Genomic DNA, 18,849 nt, shown 5'->3' on the forward strand with positions numbered 1-18,849 from the left:
ATAGAGTGCTATAGCCGACTGCTAATACATGCATACATGCATGCATATATAAACATATATGTTCTAGTAGCTATGTTTTAAGCTTTAACGTATCACCTTGCCTCTGGAGGGTGGACCGATGTTTAAATAAAACAGTACGATGAACTGCTAAGGAAATGAACCAAGTCGTCTCTACAGCTCAGTAAATTTGAATGTATAATATGTGATTTAACAGGTTTCAAACCAAATTCAAAATTAGTGGCAGTCACCTATTAATAAGGCTTTGCCAGTTGCCAGAAAAGAAAACAATTTCTAAATGTGTATTTGAGCCTCGTTTTATCTACAAAAGTTATTACTTTCTCCATGTGACAGACAACCCTTCAAGTTCCACCTTCCCAGTTGTCTTCCCAAAGAAATTCTTTATTTTTTTTTCCTTACTAGATGATAAAAAGTCATGAAGGGAGAATTTTGGATGCCGGAATATTAACAAAAAATACAAGAAACTAAGAATGGGACACCAACTACAGAAGAAACGCACAAGCAAAGAAACAAACCTGCCACTGCCCGTTCATATTAACCACTGGTGGCTTGGTAGAAGTCCACTTCTTGCCAAATTTTCCCATCACCATTAGGGTTCTTAGCCATTTGATTAAATAAAGAACGTAAAGACACCTTTGAAAACACCTATATTATGCTCATCGATACTTGAAAGGAAAATAGTACGGTTTGCACAGCTTTTATTACCTGTAGAGCTTCCACTTTCAAATGCGAGTTCAAAACTTGATTCTGGACTAGCATCTTCATATTCTAATTCTTTTCCAGTTTCATAGCTGCTGCTTCCGGTAGACTCTTCCATTTCCTAAAAGCGATCAGCATGCATTGACCAGTTTAGCGAGTGCTAGGTCAAGACATTGAAACACGGGAAATGTAACAAAATAACACGGCTTCGATCATCAAAGAGCCATGCCAAAAAGAGTGCAAAGCTTATTAACTAATTAAAATACTCATCCAAAGAACTTGTCAATAAAAAAGAATTGTCTATTCATAGAGTGCTATAGCCGACTGCTAATACATGCATACATGCATGCATATATAAACATATATGTTCTAGTAGCTATGTTTTAAGCTTTAACGTATCACCTTGCCTCTGGAGGGTGGACCGATGTTTAAATAAAACAGTACGATGAACTGCTAAGGAAATGAACCAAGTCGTCTCTACAGCTCAGTAAATTTGAATGTATAATATGTGATTTAACAGGTTTCAAACCAAATTCAAAATTAGTGGCAGTCACCTATTAATAAGGCTTTGCCAGTTGCCAGAAAAGAAAACAATTTCTAAATGTGTATTTGAGCCTCGTTTTATCTACAAAAGTTATTACTTTCTCCATGTGACAGACAACCCTTCAAGTTCCACCTTCCCAGTTGTCTTCCCAAAGAAATTCTTTATTTTTTTTTCCTTACTAGATGATAAAAAGTCCTGAAGGGAGAATTTTGGATGCCGGAATATTAACAAAAAATACAAGAAACTAAGAAATGGACACCAACTACAGAAGAAAGGCACAAGCAAAGAAACAAACCTGCCACTGCCCGTTCATATTAACCACTGGACCATCAATGGACGGGGAATCATAACAGTATATGCTATCAGTTTTATCTCTAAGCAGACATACTTGAACCTGCTTTCCCCTTGGTGGGGTTCTTAATACATTGGAGTCTTGTGATGCAGATGCACAACGAGCAGAACTCTCTTCTCTGAAAAGGTTTGATTGGTATGACCGAACTTTACATGTTAGTTCCTGAAGCTTCTGTTCCAGAAGAGCACCTAAAGAGTCGGTACCTATTACATTGAATCCAGGAGAAGACAATTCGAAGCCATTTGAATAAAGCGGCTGATCTTTGTCACTTACGGAGTTAATCCCAAATCTCTTTTCCATTATCATGGCTTGACCTGAGGACGGGGACACGCATGTGGATTTTTTCAGGGGAGAGTTGAATGTAAATGAAATTACATCTATTCCCGGTTTTCTGTTATCTGGGCTCATACCAGTGCAAGAATCTATAGATATATTACATTTTATAGACCTTTGCCCTTCACTACTCTGTATACTACTACCACCAGCAGCAGTTTCTTCCATACGAACACCCTGACAAACAGAATGTTTCTTCCTAGAGACATTCTTAACCGTTGTCTCTCTTTGACTAGCAGTTGACACAGAACCCGTCTTCTTTGATCTGGTTTTGAAGTTTGCAACAACCTTATTTACAGTCTTGCTTGGCTCAGCAGAGCCACTAGAGGACCTAGTTCTTCTGGCTGGATGATTGGAAACCAGATTTTGTCCAGTCTTGTCCATATTAGATACACAGTTCTGCTTCTGGTTATTCTGCCTTAACACATTGTTACTGCTCTCTGGAGAAGTTCTTTTCTGCTCTGATCTTTGCAAGTTAGGCTGGCGCTTTGGTATGTAGTTTGACTTCACCTCTTTCTGGTTCATAAAGTTCCTATTACGACCAGGAATTGAACCTTCTCTTCTCTGAACATTGGTCTTTGCTTGTACAGCAAGTGACACTGATGAAGCCTTGCCTCCGACATTGTTAAAATTCCGTTTCCCAGAATTGATAGGAGCCTGAGTTACTAACACATAACCATTAGGGGTCTTGCTACTGTCCTGTCCTCCAGTACGTTTTAAAGCATTGGCTTCCTTGGATTTTTCAGGTCCAGTTGCTTTATTTGCAGCCTCTATCTTCTCTTTCAAATCTCTAATTCTCAAGGGAACCAAAGAAGGCCCTATGCTTGACACTTTACTCTTGGAGGATGCCCTAGGACTCGCCTCAATTATCTTTGCACCAGCCTCCATGATATTAGTCTGATTTTTTGTTGGAACAAACCCAGGATTTTTTATACGTGACAATAGCTTATGGTGAGTGGTTGGAATTGATTTAGCCGATTTAGGAGGTAGAACTTCGGTCTGAAATCTCTCAATTGGCCTGTTCTGCTGCCTCTGGGACCTAGATTCTACTTGATTCCTAGAAAATGTGTTGAGTCTGTTGGGCACATTTACACAATCCCTCCTATAAAAATCACTCCACAAACCACTCTTGTCATGATGAGAAGCTCTAAATGAGCACGAGTCAGAAAGTGGGGCTGAACTAGAAGAGGGCTCTGCAACATTCGAAGTTGGCAATGAATCTAAACCCATCAGTCTAGCAACTACACCTGGGGCTCTAGCCCCACTTCCATCTTCACTGGTTACACATGAAGCAGAATTCCAGTCACTGCTCCCTTTATTACTCGAATTTGCTTCGTTCTCATCCGCTTCCACCTGGAAGTACACCATGAGTATAAAACCACACAAGAAAAGAAAAACCATCAAGAAAACTAAAGATAAGACATAATGAGAGGAAAATAAACGCTTTATTTACCGCATTGTAAACGACAGTCCTCGAACAATTCTCCTCATCTTCTTTTCCTTGCTTTGATCCTTGAGGATACAAAATAAGGGGAAATTTTAGAATGTGTAATCAAACAATGTATCAACTAAGAAGCACCTCATTTTAAGGACACAGATAATACCAGGCAACTCTTCTGAATTGTTAGCAAAAAGCTTCTTCCGAGACTTCCCATTCCAATCAAACAAATGAAGAAACCCTCCTTTTGAACGTTTCTTCTCAGCCTCCATACTTTATTATTACAAACCTAATACAATTTTGAATTTACAAGTTAAAAATAACGACCAACAAAAAGAGAAAAAAGAAAAAAAAAAACCATATCCAAATTCTCGTTACCGCATTTATGTAAGATACTGTTATGCTTGAATTACAAAGGTACAAAGACATTGAAAATCAGACCATATATCTTTATTATCAATTTTTTTTCCTTTTGGGCTGAATAAATAGCTGTATATTAAAAATTAGCTAGCCCATAGGATTCGAATTATGCAAAAAAAAAAAAGGCATTTAATAGTTAATACTACTTACACTGCTCATTTGAATAGGTTTAGACATAAAGACACCAACTTTTAAAGCCATAAGAGAGAGAGAGAGAAAACTGCAAAATCATTCAATTTGAAACCCACTAAAAATGGAGAAATGGAATAAACAACTTACCTGGACTCATTTCAACCAAAATCTCTCATCAATAAAACCAATTTTCCAGAATCCAAAGCTCATTCCTTTTCTTTTCTCAGTTGTAGAAGTAGCAATTTCTTCAAAAACCCAACTTGGTAAAACCAGCGAGAAAAAGATGAAGAAACACAAACAAGTAACTTCCTTCAAATGGGCACTCTTCAATCAACCCAACCGTACACTTTGCAGCCAGGAAACCCTCATTCCTCAGTTTCCCACAAACCAATTTCTCTCCTTTTTCCCCTTTCCTGGAGTTACTTCCTAAACCAAACACAATGACAATGTAATAATTGAGATCTGAATTCAAAAGTCAAAAAAAAAAAAAGAAAGAAAAGAGTTCGAAGAATAAATGCGCATTGCCCAAATACAGCAGAGAAGAAAGCAAGAGAGAGAAAACTCAAAACTAGGAATTAAAACAATGGAGCCACACCAGTGGTCAAATGGGGTTTTTTTGAAAGAGTTTTTTTTTTTTTTTTAGGGCAATCATCAAAAGGGTCTGTTTCTGAACAGTAATAAAATCCTTCGAGGCAGATGAAACGTCTCTCTCTCTCTCTCTCTCTCTCAAACAACTTCACTGCCAAGCCATTAAGTACTACCAGCCCTTTTGCTGTCCTGCCACGTGGGCAGTGAATTTGGATTCTGGGCCCACCATATGGTTTTTCCTTACCTTCGAAACTGTTTTTTCAACCTTTTTCAAAGTTCTCTATCAAAAAACTTTTTTAAAAATGTTATACTTGGGACCTTCCTGTTTTTAATAATTTAAAGCCCATTGAATTTTATTAATTTAAATAAAAAAATTTAAATTGTGTGATTTAAATTATAGTTTGAATTAATATTTAAATGTGTAATTAAAATTTTAATTTAAATAAAAAATAAAAATAAAATTTGTGTTTGGTAGGTGTGAAAAATATAGAGAGTTGATACTTTTTACTGTTTAAAAATAGTTTGAACGGTTCAATTTAAAGGGGGAGTCAAACTTTAAGTTGAGTCATTTAACTCAGCTCAAGCGGAGAATATAATTCAAACTACATGCTTACTAAACGTCAGTTTAAATAGTACTCACTGTTCAAACTAAGGGGGCGTTTGTTTTCTATATTCGTCCCTGATTCTGAATCATGATTCATGATTCTCTACAGTGTTTTCTCTCACAAAAAATACACGTAAAATGAGAATAATTCTGAATACATAAACCAAACGTCCTCTAAGTTAAGCTAAACTGAATTAAACCAATGAAACAAATATTCACAGATACTTTCAAAGTTTAAATTACCCTCAAATCAAATCAAATCTATTGATTTATGATTTGATTTATGGGAGCTTATACGGGGATAAAGAAAATAAAATATTGTTAGTTTTTTTATTTTTCACCGTTAAATTTTATATTAAAAATTATCTATTATATATACATTTTTTAATTTAATATAATTTTAATTTAATTTATCAGTAAAATACTAATAGTGTCCAATCATAAAAATTCCCTTAATTTACATATTAGAATATCAATTTTTAAGAAGTCAACATGTGTACTAATAACATGTTTAGTTCGTTGATTCGAGTTTTTAATTTAAATTGAAATACAAATTTATGTGAAAGCTTTTTACCGTAGTAAAAAAAGTTAGATGTGACTGTTTTTTAGAGCTTTTTATTGTAGCAAAACTCGAATTCTAAACTCAAATCGGTGAATGAACGAGACCTAAAATCTCTTGTTTGCAACTCAACTTTTTGTTTCTTTTGTGTTATTCTTTTTTTTTTTTTTTTTTTTTTTTTGTTCCTTTCTCTATTGACTGTTATGTAATTTACGTGAATAAAAAAAATAGTTTACCCATTACAAGATTTATATATTTTAAGATAAAAAAGGATTATTATTTTCATTTTGGGTGCGTTTGGAATTAGTTTTAAAATGATTTTGTTTTTAATGAAAAGTAAAAATGAGATTGTTTTGAAAATCATTCTGAGACCGATTCTAAAATTGCGTTTGGTTACTTTTTTAAGGGATTATTTTGAGTATAATAAAAGAGTAAAATCGTGTTTATTAATTAATATATTATAATATTGTTGTAAGTACTAAAAAATGAAAACAGAAAAGTGAAAATAACTTTCAACCGTTTTTTAATTCCTTCACAAAAATCATTCACACTATTTTCGTTTTCAAAACATTTGCTAAATAAATGTCGTTTCGTTTTCATTTTCATTTTTTACTTCTCGAAATACGTGAAAATTATTTTCAAAAACAGTTCCAAACACGCACTTTATTTTACATCTTATTCGCTTATGGCCAATAAAATTAAAAGAACCCAATCCAATTCTATTAAAAAAAGTGAGTTTAATTTCACTCATACCACCACAAATTCAATGTGGCTTAGTTTGTTGACCGGACATGCAACTAAAAATGAGGCTATAATTACATTTTGAATGCAATGTTATAATTGATGTGTCAATTGCAAATTTAACATTTGAGTATAAAAAATATTATCCAATAAAATGCTATTTTTTGTGTCAAATTTCTCATATAACATATGAAAAATTTGGTGGTAAATTTCATAACAAGTATAACATATGAGAAATCTGATATTTAATCATTATTGGTTGAAATGTTTATTTTTTCATGTAATTATTGTAACTTTTACATTTCTTAATTATTTTAAAAATAAAAATTTACTTTTATAATTTTTTAATGATTATGAAAAAAAATAGATTTAGAATTTCAAAAAATATTATGCATTTTTTTAGAGATGGACTAAAATATTGAACCTTTAACATATCTTAATAAAAGATGAAAGATATCCTAAACCTTGCCCTAACCATTCATGGAATTTATATACCCCATAAACTTTTTTTTTCCAAACAAGATATCACAACCAAAAGAATTCATTTTTCCTGGTCTATTATTGGTATGGGACATTACTCAGACAGAAAAAGCATGCTAATTTGTTTTGTATTCCATTCCAGGCTTCACAGGCGAGATTCACTATTCATTGTACATTAAATGAACAGTGAATTCCCGGATTTGCCTCTCCTTACTGATGACTAAATTTTTTAATGCCTGATGTGTCCTGTTATTTCCAGTCCCTTTTTTTTCCCCCGGTGTCTTTTTTCTGGGTTGTTTTTGATTTGTCTCCTTTCCTTTTTGGTCTCTGTCATTTTGCCTTCTCTGCTTTGATTTATCTTGGCTTCTTCAATCCTTTGTTATTTTTTTGGCTTTGCTTTGGAGTTTTTGCCTCGATTGTTTTTGGTCCAGAAATTTGGAAGTTTCAAATTTAGGATTTTTATGTGTCTTTTTTTCTGTGTTCTTCTATAATTTGTCTTTGTTATTTTTGTTGGATTTCTCCTGTGTTCTTACCGCATGATTCGTTCATTGTTCTTTGTTGCTCCTGCATCGGCTTGATTTTTTTCCCCATGCATCTTTCGTGCAAGTTTTTTCATGGTCAACAATGTCTATTGTAGTTCTTTGCTATTGATAGGTGATCTTTTGTTCATGCAAGCAGTTGATCTTTGGCTTTGGTTTGTACTGAGAGAGCTTATGAAGATCGGTGCATTCTATGGTAACTCATTTTGTGCTAGGTATGGATAATACTTGATTTTTTTGTGTACTTTTAATCATTAAGATGATGATCTGTGCTGCCTACATTGCTGAGTTGTCTTCCTACTACGATGATTTGTATATGTTCTTCTCGGTTGATCTTTGGCTTTGGTTTGTACTGAGAGAGCTTATGAAGATCGGTGCTTTCCCTGGTAACTCATTTTGTGCCAGCTATGGATAATACTTGATTTTTTTTTGTACTTTTAATCATTAAGATGATGATCTGTGCTGCCTACATTGCTCAGTTGTCTTCCTACTACGATGATTTGTATATGTTCTTCTCGGTTGATCTTTGGCTTTGGTTTGTACTGAGAGAGCTTATGAAGATCGGTGCTTTCTATGGTAACTCATTTTGTGCCAGGTATGGATAATACTTGATTTTTTTGTGTACTTTTAATCATTAAGATGATGATTTGTGCTGCCTACATTGCTGAGTTGTCTTCCTACTACGATGATTTGTATCTATTCTTCTCTAGGCATATTAAATGATTTTGTTTTATTATTCAAAATCCGTCCCTATTTTACGGAGGAATTTTTTTTTGCCTGTTCTGTTTGCTGCTTTTATCTTTTTTTCCCTATAATTTTTTGCCCCTTCTGTTCTGGTCTTCTCTGAAGGTAAATACAGTATTGATTTTATAATTTAATAAAGAAATTTTTATCCGTTATTTAATGTAAACCCAGTGTGCATTATTACGTGTTATCTAATTACAGGTACGTGTTATCTAATCACAGGCCATTCACTGTTGACTTTTCATACTTTAGTCCTTATTTATCAATGTTGTTGCTCTTCATGCATTTATCATGTACATTTGTTTGTCTTTCCCATGCGCTTGACATTTCTTCTCTTTTGTTTCATCCCTGATCATTTACTACTTCATAGCTCCGTTGATCATTTACTGCTTTCTTTGTATATCCCTGTCTCTTTGACTAGCTGTGTTGAGCTTGGCTTCATCCGTGATCATTAACTCCTTTATTCTGTTCCCCATCATTTAGTGCTCTTTTTTTTATCCTTTTATCTTTGACCACTTCCCTTCTGCTTTGGTTGGTTGATATCTCAGAATTAAGGCAGTGTTTAAGGTAGGGCTGGCAATTCGTGTTCGTGGGCCGTGTTCGGGCTGACACGATTACGGCACGACACGATTATAGTGAGCACGAACACGACACGATTAATAAACGTGTCAAAAATCTAAACACGAACACGACACGCTAATAACACGGTTAACACGACACGACACGCGAACACGATTATTAAACGTGCCGTGACGGGCCGACACGAAAAAAACACGTTTATGACCCGTTTATGACCCAACTAGCAAAAATAGTGAATTTTATATTGTATTCAAAACTATATTAATTGACTACTTAATATCACTTATAGTTAAATTCATGCATAATAGCCAACACACATTAAAATATCTAAAAACATCACTTATGACATATGTTTCAAAACATACCAATTACTAAACATCTAAAGAAGTTTGAAAACATAACCAAGTACATTTAAATAAGTTTAAAAACATAACCAAATATTTGAAAATTTAAGTGCATAAAATATAATCAACCATCTACAAGTCCATTGGCATATTTAAGTGCATAAAGCATAAAACATATTTAAAGTTTAGGTTTATCCATTACAAATCATCCATTGGCATTTTGTAATCAACCATCTACAAGTCCATCTACAAATCATCCATCTACAAATCCATTGGCATTTTGTAATTTTATCAACATGCCATAACTTATTTAAAAGTTAGAGTGTTAAATTAAGTTAACCCTTTTATCAAACACCCTTCATGCAAACAAGAGAATATAAATAAAACGGGCTGTGAGAAAATGAGAGAATGAGAGAGAATGAGAGAATGAGAGAATGAGAGAAAGAGAATTAGAGAAGCTAGGGTTTTATCTTAAAAAAATATAAATATATATATGGATTAATAAACGGGTCGTGTCGTGTCGGCCTGATTACGGCCCGTATAACTAAACGGGTTAAGCGTGTTAAACGGGCTGGCACGAATCCAACCCGTTTATTTTCGTGTTATTCGTGCCAGCCCGTTAACGACCCAATTAATAATCGTGCGGTCTAAACTCATTTATCTCGTGTCGTTTTCGTGTCGTTTCATCGTGTCGTGTCTGAAATTGCCGGCCCTAGTTTAAGGCGCTCCAGGTACTATTAACAGTTTATAATTATGTTATTTAATGAATATCTACTGTTGATTTGTTAATAAATGCTTTTTTTCTCTTCTTATATCTTATTCCCTACCACCTATATATGCATCTTAATTTCATATTTTTTGTGTCTAGCTGCTATTCTGTTTAAATTCTTTTTGTTCCTTTTTTCTTGTTTTGTTTTTCCCCTGTTTCTTTTTTCTTTCTTTTCCCACCTCCTCTATTTTATTTACTCCTTTTATATGGCAATGATGGGTATAATTGATCTTTACATGTTGAGTTTAGTGTGATTTGTCCATGGATTGCCGTGAATAAATTTTATTTTCTTGGATTTTGTTTTTATGTTCATTTTTTCTGTCCCTTTTGCTTATTCTTATGTTTTTACCTTTTTTCCATTGTTGTTTAAGTTCAAAAATTATTTACATCTATATTCCTTTTCTTCTTTCAATAATCAATTTTCCCTCTTTTACTTCCTCTCTTTCTTTTTCTTTACTTACTATATTTTTCCATCATTTTAAATTCTTTTGAAACCCTTATATTTTCTGTCATTTTTATCAGGTTTGCTGCTTTTCTGAAGACTTTTATCGTTTTTTGTTTTATTTTTTCTTTCCTTTCTCTTTACTGCCTCATTTTTCTTTTTCTATTTTCTTCCACTTTCTTTCACTCTTTTTTGTTTTTCCCCCTTTCTTTTTTTCTGTTCCTGCCTACATACATTTAAATTTTCTCACTTTCAAGTTTTCTGGATTCGTTTTTGTTCTCTACCCATTTTACACATATAATGAATCCATGTCTTTTTCCTTTCCTTTTCATTCACCTGGTAGTCCCTGAACAATTCAATTTTATGCTTTACTCCGGTTGGTCACTTTTCCTGGCACATGAGTTATAATCCGTCTGATGAATATGTTTCTTAATGTTCACCTTTTTATGCAGTTGCCCATTGTAGGCAGCCATAAAAGGACAATGAACATATAAGTTCCCATATTCATCAGACGTTGCCGAAAATATCAAAAACCTGAGCCATAATTTTAAAATAAAAATATTGTTACATATAATAATCTTCTCTTTTTTTTTCCTTGTTGGATTCTGGAAATATACATATGAATGTATATGAACAATTGTTTGCATCACTATTTTTTCCTTCCTGCCGTCTCTCTTCCTGTTCAATGACTTTCCAGTCTTTTCTCCTCTATATTAACTGTGGTTACTATAATGTTTTAAGGTAGAAATTTAAATTATAAACTTATATTATTTATTGCAAACTAATATTTTCGTTCCTCTATTAACAGCCAAAATAATATCATATTGTATTGAACAAATGGATAAAACAACGATTGGAAAAAAATGATCATGATCAAATTAGCATATGCATCGTATTATTTCAGAAGTGGATCAACATTCCAAGAACGTGATTAATGAATATCGAAACCAAATCAATCAAAAGAGCGGATCTGTATCAACAACGACTTCTCGATCTAGATTTGATGCAATGTTGATTTCTTCACAGTCTCCAAATAATATCATGTCACTCCCGTCAACATCTGACAGTTGTAATGAACAACGTAGTTTCCTTATTTCCTTATCTATAGTAATTATTATATTTTAGCAATTAAAATTCCTCTTTATAATAATAAAATTAACTCCTTATATGTTGGTTCTATAATCACTATTGATTTTCTTTTATAGGCACTATCAATATGTATATTGATCTTGGAGACTATTCTTGCACCTGTCAACATTGTGGTGCTCTATTTTGGTTTAATGAATGAATAAAAAATAGTAGTCTTCCTATATTTAATCTTTGCTGTAGAAATGGCAAAATAAAATTGCCTTTACTTAGACAAATACCTGTTGTATTAGATGAATTACTTAATTATCATGGAGGTCCAATAAGTAGACATTTCTGAAGAAATATACGAACATATAATTCTATGTTTGCATTTACATCCATCGGAGCAAACATAGAAACAAATACAAGAAATTCTGATGGTCCATATATTTTCAAAATAAGTGGACAAGTACATTATCTTATTGGATCTCTATTACCAGTTAATAATAATCGTCCAAGATTTGCACAACTTTATATATATGATACAGAAAATGAAATTGAAAATCGATTATCATCTCGATGATCAATCACAGAATTTCAGTAGATCAATAATTGAAAGTCTTATTAAAATGCTAGATAATAAAAACGTATTAGTCAAAATGTTTCGAATGATAAGAGATAGATATAAAGAATATGATATACAATCCATGAAATTGAGACTTATAAGCCGAAGAAACACCGATAGTAGCCAATATGAATTGCCAACCTCAAACGATATAGGTGGCCTAATAGTTGGTGATATCGGTGAATATGAACAAGGAAGAGATATCATAATTCAAGACAGAACAAATACTTTACAAAGAATTACAAAATTACATCCATCTTATATGGCCTTACAATACCCTCTACTATTTCCCTATGGTGAAGACGGTTTTAGAACAGATCTGAAAATAATTACACAAAACACAAATAATAAATCTACAAGAAAGAGAATTTCTATGCGAGAATTTTATTACTATCAACTCCAAGAACGCAAATTTCAGGGTAATACTCTTTTTAGAGCAAGGAGACTATTCCAACAATATATAGTTAATGCATATGCCTCTGTAGAAGAAGATCGTCTAGACTATATTAGAAAAAATCAAAAAAATTTGAGATCTGAAATTTATCAAGGAATTCAAGATGCTATAACTAGAGGAGATACAAATACACAAGCAATAGAAAAAAGAATTATTCTTCCTTCCAGTCACACTGGAAGTCCAAGATATATGATTCAAAATTATCAAGATGCAATGACAATTTGTAGATTCTATGAAAATCCTGATTTATTCATAACATTTACATGTAATCTAAAATGGCCTGAAATTACTAGAGCTTTAGCAAAAATACCTGGACAAAAACCTTAAGACGGGCCAGATATCATTACAAGAATTTTTAAAATGAAATTGGACCACTTTTTATCAGTTATAAAAAATGAGAAAATCTTTGGCATAATCATAGCAGGTTAGTAAACTTTTTCAAAATTTTCAAAATTTTATGAATAAAAATAGAAATTATTGATCATTTTCTTTTTTCCCATTTAATCAAAATTTAACCAATTTTCTCTTATTTTTCCTTGTTCATTTTGTATATCTATATGTTGTTGAATTTCAAAAACGGGGGTTGCCACATTCTCACTTCCTGTTTTGGCTACAGCCTGATCAAAAATTGCGGGAGCCATCACAAATAGATAAATATATCTCCGCAGAAATACCAGATCCAAAAAAGAATTTATTAGAACATAATGTTGTTGCTGAATTTATGATTCATGGACCATGTGGTATGGCCAAAACAAATGCTCCATGCATGAAAAATTCACAATGCTCAAAAAAGTTCCCAAGACAAATAAGAAATGAAACAATTATCCAAGAGAATGGAGTTGTGGATTATAAACGAAAAAATACAGTTTTTTATGTACAAAAAGAAGGCATAAAATTAGATAATAGATACGTAGTTCCCTACAATAAAGATCTATGCATGAAATTCCATGCTCACATCAATGTAGAAATGTGTACACAATCTATGCTCATAAAATACTTATTTAAATATTTAACAAAAGGACCTGATAGAATAAGAGTTGTTATAGAAGACAACATATGTACAGAAAAATCTGGACAAATTATTTATCAAGAAGTCGATGAAATAAAAAATTATATTAATTGTAGATATATAACGTCAGATGAAGCAATGTGGCGTTTATATGAATATCTTATACATCATAGAAATCCTGTTGTTCAACTATTATCAATACATTTACCAAAATCGCAAAATGTAACATTTCATTCAAATCAACACCTCAATAACATAATAAGACAACCTGGTATTCATAAAACAACTCTTACTGAATTGATGGAAACTAATAAACATGATATCAATGCTAGAGAAGTAACTTATATTGAATTTTCAAGTAAATATGTTTGGAATAATAAATATAAATACTGGTCCCCAAGACAAGCAGGACATACAATTGGATGAACCTTTTATATACATCCAAATACTAGAGAATTATACTATTTAAAACTATTACTGAATCACCGAAAAGCAATAACAAATTATGAAGAACTTCAAACAGTTGACAATATTATATATCCAACAAACCAAGCCGCCCGCTATGCACTAGGCTTATTAGGAAATGATAGAGAATGGGATGAATCAATATCAAAAGCTGCATTTTCGTCAACATCAATCCAATTACGACAACTATTTGTCACAATTTTACTATTTTGTAATGTAAATAATCCGATCAAATTATTTGAAAAACATTGGAAACTTATGACATATGAAATCATGCATAAAATTAAAACCTTATTTAATAATCCAAATTTTCAAATACCCGAAATTGAATTATACAATTTTGTACTATATGAATTAGAAAAATCATTAAATATAAATTCATCAACTTTAACACATTTCAATTTACCACTTCCGACTGGATCATTAATAGAAGATTTAAATACGAAACTACTACGAGAAGAACTAAATTACGACACAAATGAATTAAAACATCAAAATACTGTATTAGTACAAAACTTGAATAATGAACAAAGATTTATTTACGAAGAAATTTTAAAATCACTCAATCATAAAAAAGACAATATCTTTTTCATCTATGGTCATGGTGGAACTGGAAAAACATATCTATGGAATGCAATCATCACAAAGATTAGATCAAATAATGAAATAATTCTCAATGTTATATCTTTTGGAATAGCATCACTATTATTACCTAAAGGAAGAACCGTTCATTCTAGATTCCGAATACCATTATCAATAGATAAATTTTCCACCTATCACATCAAAAAAGGAACTCAATTAGCAAAATTAAATGAAAAAACATCACTTATACTATGGGACGAAGCACCAATGACTAACAAATATTATTTTGAGGCATTAGACAAAACACTTCAAGATTTGAAGAATAATTTTGAACAACCATTCGGTGGCTTGACTATTGTACTAGGTGGCGATTTCAGACAAATTTTGCCAGTAATTCCTACTGGAACAAAAGAAACCATAATTCATGCAACAATAAATAATTCTTATCTATGGCCATATTTTAGAGTACTAATATTAACAGAAAATATGCGCTTAAAACGCTATAACATTACTGAAGTAGAAAAAAAAAAGAAATCACAAAATTTTCAAATTGGATATTAGACATAGGAAATGGCACTGCTAAAGGAATAAAAGACCAAGAAAATGAAGATGCTACTTGGATAAAAATACCAATAAAATATATAGTACATTATGAATAAGATCCTATTGAAAAAATTTCATCATTAATCTATGATAACTTTAATTATTACTTTAATGATATTGAATATTTGGAACAACGTGCAATAGTAATGCCCAAAAATAAAACAGTTGACGATATTAATAATCATATGCTATCCTTGGTACCAACTGAATTAAAAACTTACTACAGTTATGACACAATTATGTCATCATCAGAAAACATAGATGAACTTAATCTTTTATATCCTGAAGAGTTTTTACACACCTTAAATTTCCACGGTATACCACCACATGAATTAAATCTTAAAGTTGGAACACCAATCATGTTATTAAGAAATCTAAATCAATCCATTAGATTATGCAATGGAACAAGACTTATTATAACACAACTAACAAATAAAATTATAGGACAAATAATAAACTCAGACAATATTAATAAAAAAGTTTATATTCCAAGAATAGAAATGATTGTACATGAATCTAAATGGCCATTTACATTAAAAAGATGACAATTTCCCGTAAAAATTTGTTATGCAATGACAATAAACGAAAGCCAAGGACAATCGTTAAATAAAATAGGATTATACTTGGAAAATGAAATTTTTACCCATGGCCAACTATACGTTGCTTTATCAAGAGCAACAACCCCAAAAGGATTACATATACTAATACACAATTCAATCAATAAATATCCAAATCACATTAAAAATGTAGTCTACAAAGAAATTGTACAAAACATTACACAAGAGTATAGATCATATAATGCCTTTTGGATTGACGAATGCTCTTGCCGCTTTCATGGACTTGATGAATAGTCTTCCGCCCGTATTTAGACTAGTTTGTGATAGTTTTCATTGATGACATTCTGATTTACTCGAAGACTTGGGAGGAGCATGAGCAACATCTGAGGATCGTTCTCCAGACTCTTCGAGAACTCCAGTTTTATGCGAAAAAGGAAAAATGTGATTTCTGGTTGACAAAAGTCAGGTTCCTTAGACATGTCATATATGGACAAGGAATCTTAGTGGATCCTTCAAAGATTGAAATGGTACTGCAATGGGAACGACCGAGAATGTAACTGAAATTCAAAGCTTCCTAGGACTTGCGGGATATTTACCAGCGATTTATGAAGAACTTCTCAGGTATTACTGTCCCGATGACTCAATTGACTAAAAGGGAAGTCATATTTGAATGGGATGCTAACTATGAACACACATTCCAAGAACTGAAGACTAGGCTAACCAGCACGCCGATCCTAATGATCCCAAATAGCGAGGAACCGTATGAGGTGTGTTCCGATGCAAGGAGGACGTGTTGTGGCCTATGCATCTCGTCAACTAAAGCCACATGAGTAGAACTACCCCACGTATGATCTGGAGCTAGCAGCGGTGATTTTTGCTCTTAAAATATGGAGATGTTATCTCTATGGAGTAAAATTTCAGATCTTCTCCGATCATAAGAGTCTGAAGTATCTGTTTACTCAAAAGAACTTACATCTGAGATAGAAAAGATGGATGGAGTATATGGAGGATTATGACCTCACTTTACAGTATCATCCTGAAAAAACCAACGTGGTAGCATATGCTCTCAGCATGAAGACTTCACGAATCCTAGCATCTTTGTCTTTGGAGGATTGAAAACTGAGTGAAACTGTAGGTGATTATGATCTTCAGTATTATGAAGATTATAACCAAGCTATGGTGTACAACTTGGGCACTCCTAGATTTAATCTTTGCTATAAAGGAGGAAAAATTAAATTGCCCTAGACAAAAAAACACCTCCAATATTAGATAATCTACTTGATCACTATGGAGGACCAATAAGTACACATTTTAGAAAAAATATTTGAATATTTAATCCTATGTTTGCATTTACATCATTTGGAAGTAATATAGAAACAAATCAAAAAAATTCAAATGGTCCTTATATTTTTAAAATAAGTGGACAAATTCATCATCTTATAGGATCTCTTCTTCCAGTTAATAACAATCCTCCTAAATTTGCACAACTTTATATATATGACACCGAAAATGAAATTGAAAATCGTATAGCAACATTTTCATTTAATGATCAAACAAAAGAAATTATTAAATTAATAACAAAAAATTTGATTATAATGTTGGATAATACAAATAATTTAGTCAAAATCTTTCGAATGATACGAGACAGATATAAAGAAAATAAAATACCATCGATGAAATTAAGACTTATAAATCGAAGATATACATATAGTAATCAATATTAATTACCAAATTCAAGTGATATAGGATGTTTAATAGTTGGAGATATTGGTGATTGTGAACAAGAAAGAGATATTATAATCGAAGAAAAAACAAATAAATTACAAAGAATTACAAAATTACATCCATCTTATATGGCTCTTCAATATACTTTATTATTTTCTTATGGAGAAGATGGTTTTAGAACTGATTTAAAATATAATATAAATACCTCAAATAACAAAGGTAAAAGAAAAAGAATTTCTATGAGAGAATTTTATTGCTATTAACTATTAGAACACAAGAATGAAGGAAATACTCTTTTTAGAAGCGGTAGACTATTTCAACAATATATAGTTGATTCATATGCCTCTGTAGAAGAAGATCGATTAGACTATATTAGACAAAATAAAAAAAAATTTAAGATCTAAAATTTATCAAGGTAAAAAGGATGTTACTACTAAAGGTGACACAAATGCACAAGCAATAGGAAAAAGAATTATTCTTCCTTCTAGTCATACAGGTAGTCTTAGATATATGATTCAAAACTATTAGGATGCAATGGCAATTTGTACACATTATGAAAATCCTGATTTATTTATAACATTTACATGTAATCCAAAATGACCTGAGATTACTAGAACCTTAGCAAAAATTGTTGGTCTCCGAATCGAATCCGGATGCGGAAGCGTGACGGGGGAGGCGGATCGTGTATAACAAAAATTTTCATAAAACTTATGAGATACTCTATAGATTATATTAATTTATGCATGAATAAATTAATCTCATTAATTCATTTATTAAGAACTCAATTAGGAAAAAATATCTGGAGGCCGACTCGGATGATAACTTGAGTTTTTTGACCTCGAACAATCCTTGCTCCAAAGCTTTGTGTTTAGAAAATCAATGTCTTCCACGTCAATTCTTAGAATCCACGAAGACATATGTGTGGGCACACATGAGACAAAAAGAGTTACAATAAACACTCGAATTTCCACAAACACCAACGCATGCACGATATGGAATTTTTGAAAAAAAATGTTTCCTTCACTCTATAGAGAAATTTCGGCCACCTCTAAAATTAGGGTAAAAATTCATTCCGAAAATTGTCTCAAAAATTGTATCTCGCAATTTTCTATTATCCTCTTATTTATAGAGTAGAAGTCAAACTTCTAGAAGGAATCAAATCTCTATCTCCAATTTGAATTTCGAACCAAAATTCTCCTCTCTCTTTTCTTCTTATGGCCGGCCAACTCTAAGGGGATTTTATCCCTGTGTAGGCGTCAATATTAGATAGGGAAGGAAGAGAAAAATCATCCTTTATCCTGTAGTCCAATTTTGACTCAAATTCAAATTCCAATTGAAGTCAAACTTAAATTAATTTGAATTCTAAATTGAACAACTTATCAAATAAGTTTAAATGGATAAATCTAGATGTGTTCAAATTCAAATTTAAATAATCA

General features: G+C 32.1%; 1 protein-coding gene across 1 annotated transcript; it reads right to left on the reverse strand.

Moving 5' to 3' along the window:
• Positions 1–628: 628 nt before the first annotated feature.
• Positions 629–4,563, reverse strand: LOC21394114. The gene is made up of 6 exons (XM_024171731.1): positions 4,532–4,563; positions 4,084–4,362; positions 3,551–3,673; positions 3,400–3,458; positions 1,557–3,299; positions 629–838 (listed from the first exon to the last, which is right to left on the reverse strand). The coding sequence occupies exons 3-6, from the start codon at positions 3,654–3,656 to the stop codon at positions 629–631; spliced, it is 2,118 nt and encodes a 705-aa protein (XP_024027499.1). The 5' UTR covers positions 3,657–3,673; positions 4,084–4,362; positions 4,532–4,563.
• Between the last annotated feature and the right edge of the window lie 14,286 nt (positions 4,564–18,849).

The sequence above is a fragment of the Morus notabilis genome, unplaced genomic scaffold (genome assembly GCF_000414095.1).
Source record: "Morus notabilis unplaced genomic scaffold, ASM41409v2 Scaffold294, whole genome shotgun sequence".
Lineage (NCBI taxonomy): Eukaryota > Viridiplantae > Streptophyta > Magnoliopsida > Rosales > Moraceae > Morus > Morus notabilis.